At 43.4% G+C, this 9216-nt stretch overlaps 1 protein-coding gene across 1 annotated transcript in view; it reads left to right on the forward strand.

Moving 5' to 3' along the window:
- The window catches only part of LOC121574514 (CBP80/20-dependent translation initiation factor), a 172392-nt gene that overhangs the window by 44503 nt on the left and 118673 nt on the right, over positions 1-9216 (forward strand). The window contains exons 4-5 of the mRNA XM_045222758.1: positions 4171-4299; positions 5571-5644. Of these exons, the coding sequence (XP_045078693.1) occupies positions 4171-4299; positions 5571-5644 (203 nt within the window). The remainder of the gene's footprint in view (positions 1-4170; positions 4300-5570; positions 5645-9216) is intronic.

The following is a 9216-nucleotide window of genomic DNA, read 5'->3' on the forward strand; positions in this document are numbered from 1 at the left end:
GAAGATTGTTATTAACCGGTTTCCATGCTTTTAAAATAACTTATTTTCCGCAACAGTATGGATCACTTTCGTTCCCGGTTCCTTTTCTGTTCTAGCAAAATTAATTATTTTCCGGTTTCAACCCCTGCTAATCTGTTCTGTTCCCTGAACTGGTTCCAAACCCTGCTTCCCACACACTGTAACCCAAGGCTGTCGTTGGGGTGGATGAGGCGGCTGCATTAAGTCTGACAAATGACTTGAGAGAGGCACTGATGAAATAATCAAATTACATGAAATGGAATGTTACATTCAGTCACTCCCTTGTGGTTGTCTTGGAGGGAAGGGGACACCAGACCACAATCCGCCAGCCAGCCAGCCAGCCAGCCAGCCAGGCAGGCAGGCAGTAAGTCTGTAGTAGGGTATGGGGCAGAGGGGGGGGTGTGTGTCTGTAACCACTGGATCAAAACACTGACTGGCTGACTGTCTTATGTAGTCAACTTGTTTCAGGCAGAGAGAAGGCCGTTCTTTCTACTCAGCTCCGCAGCATGCAGTCAGCACACAGTCAGCCCCCCCCCCCAAATCAAGATAAATGACATAAAACACAATGGAAAAATACTTTGCAGTACCTTAAATTATATCATGGGCAGGAAACCCAATTCATCTCCATCGTACTTTTGAAGTTGATGGGTCATTTATAACAAAAAAGTTGGATATTGCCAATCATTTCCATTACTATTTCACTAGTAAAGTGGAAAACCTCAGAAGTGAACATTGAACAGTGAACCATCCTATTGTTGTTTAAAGGTGTAGTAATGAAAGACAAGGATTGCTGTTTTGAATTTGGTCAAATAAGTGTGGGAGACGTGGAACAACTGTTAACCATCAATACTGGTCCTCTGTAGCTCAGCTGGTAGAGCACGGCGCTTGTAACGCCAAGGTAGTGGGTTCGATCCCCGGGACCACCCATACACAAAAGAATGTATGCACGCATGACTGTAAATCGCTTTGGATAAAAGCGTCTGCTAAAAGGCTTATTATTATTATTATTATTATTATTATTATTATTATTATTATTATTATTATTTATAATGATAAGCCATCAGGTATAGACAACCTTAATGTGAAACTAATCAGTTTGCTGCCTGCTTCTAGTAAACCAATGGAGAGAATTGTGTTAGACCAAATACAATGCTATTTTTCAGAGAACAAGGTAACTACTGACTTTCAGCATGCATATAGAGAAAGGCACTGAACTTCTACTGTACTGACTAAGATGACTGATGATTTGGTTAAAATAAATGGATAATCAGATGATAGTTGAAGATCATTGTTAGATTTCAGTACAGCCTTTGATGTTATTGATCATATATTGTTATAAACTCTCTTGCTATGGCTTTACATCACCTGCCATTACATGGTTGGAGAGTTATATATCCAATAGAACCCAGAGAGTGTTCTTCAGTGAAATCTTCTCTAATATCAGATATGTACAGTGCCATGTCCCTGGCTCTTCTCTGTTTTTACGAATGATCTGCCACTGGTCTTACACAAAGCTAGAATGACTATGTGTGCGGAAGATTCCACACTCTGCATGTCAGCACCCAAAGCCAGTGACCAAACTGAAATGCTAAATAAGTATTTACAGTCAGTATCAGAATGGGTGATTTAATAATAAACTGGTTTTAAATGTATCTAAAACTAAAAGCACTGTATTTGTTTAAAAACATGACCTACATGTCAACTGGAATTGTGCATAAAGGGTGTCACCATTGAGCAAGTTGAGGAAGATAAACTCCTAGGTATAACATTGTGTGTGTCAATTATCATGGTCAAGTTATATTGACAAAGTTGTTGTGAAGATGGGGAGGGGTATCTCTGTTTATAAAAAATATGTTCTGTGTTTTTGACACACAAATCAACTGTACTAGTTGTTCAGGCTCTAGTCTTGTCCCATCTTGATTACTGTCCGGTTCAGTGGAGGCTCCTCAGAGTAGGAAGGGGAGGACCATCCTCAGTGAATTTCATAAAAATAGTGGAACATTAAAAAAGTTATCCTTTTTTAGATAAAACTATACTAAATATATTCACGTCACTAAAACACACTGTTTTGCAGTGAAGGTCTACAGTAGCCTCAGCAGCACTCTGTAGGGTAGCACCATGGTGTAGCCGGAGGACCGCTAGTTTCCATCCTCCTCTGGGTACATTGACTTCAATACAAAACTTAGGAGGCTCATGGTTCTCACTCCCTTCCATAGACTTACACATTAATTATGACAACTTCCGGAGGATGTCCTCCAACCTATCAGAGCTCTTGCAGCATGAGCTGATATGTTCATATGTTGTCCACCCAATCTAGTACTGAACCCATAAGCTACAGTTAGTTTAGCCTTCTCAAACACCCAGCTCAAACAGAGAGGGATGCTATGTTAGCTAGCTGGCTATGGCTATCCAACACGGGAACTCTTCCAAGTCAAGGTAAGCTTTTGGTTGTATTAATTTATTGCCAACGGGGCCCGCCTGTGTAACTGCTGAACTGCTTGCTGACTGTACACTGTACTGCATGATTGTAGCGGGTTTGTAGCTGTGTTGACGTTAGCTAATATGGAGACAACGATGTAGGCTGTGTGTAGCGGTTATCAGTTATGATAGGAAGTTTTGGCTTGGAAAGGTTTTTTCAAAGAAGGACCTAGCAAAGCTGCAGTTGACTCAAAACAGAGCAGCACGCCCTGCCCTTAACTGCACATACAGAACTAACATGAACAACATGCATGCCAGTCTTTCCTGGCTGAGGGTTGATGAGAGATTAACTGCTTCTCTTCTAGTTTTTAAGAGAAATATTACTGTGATGAACATTCCAGATTGTCTGCATAATCAAATAACATGCATACCCCACATGACATGCCTTCAGGGGTCTCTTGACAGTTTGAGGTAAAATATATCACCAATTACTGTTCCAAAAGGAATTTAAAGGAAAACATTTCTCAGATCTTTAACCTAACGGTGGCGCTCTAAACATGCCCAAACTCTGTCTGATTCCCAATTCGTCCACTAGATGGCAGTAGGAGATCGCATTATGTATTTTGGCCACTTGAAACCAGTTGCTTCTGGTTTGGGTATTGAGTCACTGCCAAAATGGCTCAATGGATTTTCAAGGCTGACATCTTAAAATGACCTTGGCAATCAGGGCTTTCAAGTTATGGAGGGTTGATGAAAAAAATTATGCATTTGAAGGATGCATTCAAGGTAATGTGGATGGAGAAGGAAATGCATTGCTTTACAATGACCATCAGGCAATACCTTTTCCATGCTTACTAAATGTTTGCGCTTTTGATGACTTGACCTACATTGCATACTCTATGAATATGTCCATTGTGCATTATTTATGGCCTTTATGGGGGAGGGGGGAGCTTATGACATTGCCAGCAGTAAGATTTGAGTTCGATTTCCAAAAAGACAAGGCCTGTAGCTTTTAAAAGGTTTGTCACTTTCTATTTTCTGATTAAATGTATTTGGGGGAGGGGGTACCCCCCAAACTCACCAGGCCCCTCAGAGATTAACTAGTTACAAATTTTTTTAATGAAACATCTCATGGCACAATAGGGACTGTGAATGACACAGACACACTATATCACACTCCAACACAATCTACACAAACATTATTATTTTAGTTGTATTGTTTGTATGCCATTGTATTTTACATTGGTGTGACTGTCCTTTGTTACTTGTCATGTTTTGTTTTTGTGTGGTCCCCTGCAAGAATTGCTGCTGCAAAAGCTAATTGGGATACCAGTAAACCACCCCATGTCTCTCTTCTCTCTCTCTCATACACTCTCTCTCTTTAATACACTCTCTCTCTTTATCTCTCTCTTTAATACACTCTCTCTCTTTATCTCTCTCTCTCTCTCTCTCTCTCTCTCTCTCTCTCCCCACGTTACAGTATTGATGGTTAGACATTCATCATGTAAATGGTCTCCAGACTTGGCAGCAGTCACATACCTATCTCCATTTATTACCCCACACCGCTAACTGACCGCTAACTGTTGATTAGAATATATCCTTACTGTCCATTCTCCTCCCTCATAGATATTAGAAATAGGTCTTCTTGACAATACAATCAGCATTGCATAGCACATGTTTTGCATTCTCTGCAGAGGACGAGTTGATATGGTATTGATCTTCCTCTCTCTGCAGGATGAGTGGGACCACAGTAGTAATAGCAGTACAGGGTCCAGGCCCAGCTCAGGTTCAAGGCCTGGTTCAGGCTCCAGGTCCGGTAGCAGAGGGAGGAACAACCAGTTCAGAGGGCCAGCCAAGGTACAGGTAACTACCAAACCATACTACAGCTTTTATATCAGACCACCACCACACCCTAACCGCCCCTCCCCAACCCTAACCCCCACAAACACAGTATTATCAAGGTACTGGTAACTAACCATACTGCTGCTTTTACATCAGACCACCAACACCACCACAGAACCCCCACACCAGCTGTGGACGGTGGAGGAAGAAATCAGAGGACGGGGCTCTCTTCCAGCCAGTATGAGCGCATCGTCCTATTTCTTCCTCCACCGGCCACCTCTGCCCCACACACAGTAATATGTCCTGTTTCGCTCTCTTTTGTCCCAAGGGACCAATAAGAAAGCTACTGCAGGCTTCTGCACCACGTGATTTACTATCAGAGGTCATCAGGGGTCGTAAGGACATTCCCCACCCTCTCTTATCATGCATCACCTTACTGAAGAGGGGTATAATATGCTGTGCATGAAAAGTCTTCAATGGTACTGGCTTACCTTGTTCCATGTTATGTAATGTTGGGTTAATGCAGGGTTTGGGGCAGAGGGGGTGGGGGAGGGGCAACATGCCCTCTGGTTCTTCTGTCAGGCTCCAGGATGTCTCTCCCTGAGGAGTTGTGTGTCTGCTCCATTGAGATAGATAGAGGACTCAAGATGCCATAATGGCACAGATACAAATATGATCTATCTCTATGGTCATCTCTGCCCCCCTCTTTCAGAGGTCTGGCATTCCCTCTGCATTCCTTCCCTATGGGAAAACACATCAGTAATTTCCCAACATACAGTACATGTTGTGACGGACCAGCTAAAGATTTACTGCAGTATTTGTGTCCCAGAAATGTTTGTTTCCAAATAATGTCCCTCCCGTCCCTCTCACCACAGGAGGCTGGTGGCACCTTCATTGGGGAGGACAGGCTCGCGGTAATGGCTGGAGCAGAGTGAGTGGAATGGTATCAAACACATGGTTTCCATGGTTTCCATGTGTATGATGCCATTCCATTTGCTCCGTTCCAGACATTATTATGAGCCGTCCTCCACTCACCAGCCTCCACTGCCTCTCAAGTAGTAATAATAAGTGACGGGATGATTATCTTTCCACTGAAGGGGACTTGAACTAATGCTACATCAATGTCAGGGTGTGTTAGTATGCAGGTTGAGTGTTATTTCAATTTAGCACTGTGACAATAAAGAGAACCCTTTGGATCACTATTAAGCTGTAGTAGTAGTAGTAGTAAACGTGTTCTGTATAGTGATGTACAGGTAATACAGTGTTGTAATAAGTTGTGTGTTGTCTTTCAGAACGGGAACAGAGAAGGGTCATTTGACATCCTGGGTACTGATATCTGGGCTGCTAACACCATGGACTCTCATGGGTATGTCATGCGCACTGTTGACTCATACTCCACCCACACACCCCCATCACAACACACACACACACTGAGGATGACTCCTATTACATATGAATGATATCTCTAGCTAATACAGATGCATAGCTAGTCAAGTGCGTTTACTTCAATAGGCTTCTCCATGGCATTGTGTTATGGGATGGATGGCTATAAAGGAGAGATTAATAGCGGTATTCGGTTTTTGTAACAGTACTCGCTGCTGTCTTATCCATATACAGTGGGGAAAAAAAGTATTTAGTCAGCCACCAATTGTGCAAGTTCTCCCACTTAAAAAAGATGAGAGAGGCCTGTAATTTTCATCATAGGTACACGTCAACTATGAAAGACAAATTGAGAAAAGAAAATCCAGAAAATCACATTGTAGGATTTTTAATGAATTTATTTGCAAATTATGGTGGAAAATATGTATTTGGTCACCTACAAACAAGCAAGATTTCTGGCTCTCACAGACCTGTAACAACTTCTTTAAGAGGCTCCTCTGTCCTCCACTCGTTACCTGTATTAATGGCACCTGTTTGAACTTGTTATCAGTATAAAATACACCTGTCCACAACCTCAAACAGTCACACTCCAAACTCCACTATGGCCAAGACCAAAGAGCTATCAAAGGACAACAGAAACAAAATTGTACATTTACATTTACATTTTAGTCATTTAGCAGACGCTCTTATCCAGAGCGACTTACAAGAGCAATTAGGGTTAAGTGCCTTGCTCAAGGGCACATTAACGTCATTTAGCAGACGCTCTTAGCCAGAGCGACTCACAAATTGGTGCGTTCACCCTATAGCCAGTGGGATAACCACTTTACAGTTTGGGGGGGGTTAGAAGGATTACTTTATCCTATCCCAGGTATTCCTTAAAGAGGTGGGGTTTCAAATGTCTCCGGAAGGTGGTGAGTGACTCCGCTGTCCTGGCGTCGTGAGGGAGCTTGTTCCACCATTGGGGTGCCAGAGCAGCGAACAGTTTTGACTGGGCTGAGCGGGAGCTATGCTTCCGCAGAGGAAGGGGAGCCAGCAGGCCAGAGGTGGATGAACGCAATGCCCTCGTTTGGGTGTAGGGACTGATCAGAGCCTGAAGGTACAGAGGTGCCGTTCCCCTCACTGCTCCATAGGCAAGCACCATGGTCTTGTAGCGGATGCGAGCTTCAACTGGAAGCCAGTGGAGTGTGCGGAGGAGGGGGGTGACGTGAGAGAACTTGGGAAGGTTGAACACCAGACGGGCTGCGGCATTCTGGATGAGTTGTAGGGGTTTAATGGCACAGGCAGGGAGGCCAGCCAACAGCGAGTTGCAGTAGTCCAGACGGGAGATGACAAGTGCCTGGATTAGGACCTGTGCCGCTTCCTGTGTAAGGCAGGGTCGTACTCTCCGAATGTTGTAGAGCATGAACCTGCAGGAGCGGGTCACCGCCTTGATGTTGGCGGAGAACGACAGGGTGTTGTCCAGGGTCACGCCTAGGCTCTTTGCACTCTGGGAGGAGGACACAGCGGAGTTGTCAACCGTGATGGCGAGATCATGGAACGGGCAGTCCTTCCCCGGGAGGAAGAGCAGCTCCGTCTTGCCAGGGTTCAGCTTGAGGTGGTGATCCGTCATCCATACTGATATGTCTGCCAGACATGCAGAGATGCGATTCGCCACCTGGTTATCAGAAGGGGGAAAGGAGAAGATTAGTTGTGTATCGTCAGCGTAGCAATGATATGAAAATTGTAGCAATGATATGAAAATTGTAGACCTGCACCAGGCTGGGAAGACTGAATCTGCAATAGGTAAGCAGCTTGGTTTGAAGAAATCAACTGTGGGAGCAATTATTAGGAAATGGAAGACATACAAGACCACTGATAATCTCCCTCGATCTGGGGCTCCACGCAAGATCTCACCCCGTGGGGTCAAAATGATCACAAGAACGGTGAGCAAAAATCCCAGAACCACATGGGGGGGACCTAGTGAATGACCTGCAGAGAGCTGGGACCAAAGTAACAAAGCCTACCATCAGTAACACACTACGCCGCCAGGGACTCAAATCCTGCAGTGCCAGACGTGTCCCCCTGCTTAAGCCAGTACATGTCCAGGCCCGTCTGAAGTTTGCTAGAGTGCATTTGGATGATCCAGAAGAGGATTGGGAGAATGTCATATGGTCAGATGAAACCAAAATATAACTTTTTGGTAAAAACTCAACTCGTCGTGTTTGGAGGACAAAGAATGCTGAGTTGCATCCAAAGAACACCATACCTACTGTGAAGCATGGGGGTGGAAACATCATGCTTTGGGGCTGTTTTTTCTGCAAAGGGACCAGGGCGACTGATCCGTGTAAAGGAAAGAATGAATGGGGCCATGTATCGTGAGATTTTGAGTGAAAACCTCCTTCCATCAGCAAGGGCATTGAAGATGAAACGTGGCTGGGTCTTTCAGCATGACAATGATCCCAAACACACCGCCCAGGCAACGAAGGAGTGGCTCCGTAAGAAGCATTTCAAGGTCCTGGAGTGGCCTAGCCAGTCTCCAGATCTCAACCCCATAGAAAATCTTTGGAGGGAGTTGAAAGTCCGTGTTGCCCAGCGACAGCCCCAAAACATCACTGCTCTAGAGGAGATCTGCATGGAGGAATGGGCCAAAATACCAGCAACAGTGTGTGAAAACCTTGTGAAGACTTACAGAAAACGTTTGACCTGTGTCATTGCCAACAAAGGGTATATAACAAAGTATTGAGAAACGTTTGTTATTGACCAAATACTTATTTTCCACCATCATTTGCAAATAAATTCATTAAAAATCCTACAATGTGATTTTCTGGATTTTTTTTTCTCATTTTGTCTGTCATAGTTGACGTGTACCTATGATGAAAATTACAGGCCTCTTTCATCTTTTTAAGTGGGAGAACTTGCACAATTGGTGGCTGACTAAATACTTTTTTCCCCCACTGTATGTGTGTATATGTATGTATGTATATATGTGTGTGTGTGTTTGTATGCATGTGTGTATATATGTGTGTATATATGTGTGTGTATATGTATATATATATATATATATATATATATATATGTATATGTATGTATATATATGTATGTATGTATGTATGTGTATATCTATGTGTGTGTGTATATCTATGTGTGTGTGTATGTATGTATGTATGTATGTGTATATATATACAGTGGGGAGAACAAGTATTTGATACACTGCCGATTTTGCAGGTTTTCCTACTTACAAAGCATGTAGAGGTCTGTAATCTTTATCATAGGTACACTTCAACTGTGAGAGACGGAATCTAAAACGAAAATCCAGAAAATCACATTGTATGATTTTTATGTAATTAATTTGCATTTTATTGCATGACATAAGTATTTGATACATCAGAAAAGCAGAACTTAATATTTGGTACAGAAACCTTTGTTTGCAATTACAGAGATCATACGTTTCCTGTAGGTCTTGACCAGGTTTGCACACACTGCAGCAGGGATTTTGGCCCACTCCTCCATACAGACCTTCTCCAGATCCTTCAGGTTTCGGGGCTGTCGCTGGGCAATACGGACTTTCAGCTCCCTCCA

The sequence above is a fragment of the Coregonus clupeaformis genome, chromosome 9, assembly GCF_020615455.1.
Source record: "Coregonus clupeaformis isolate EN_2021a chromosome 9, ASM2061545v1, whole genome shotgun sequence".
Taxonomy (NCBI): Eukaryota; Metazoa; Chordata; class Actinopteri; order Salmoniformes; family Salmonidae; genus Coregonus; species Coregonus clupeaformis.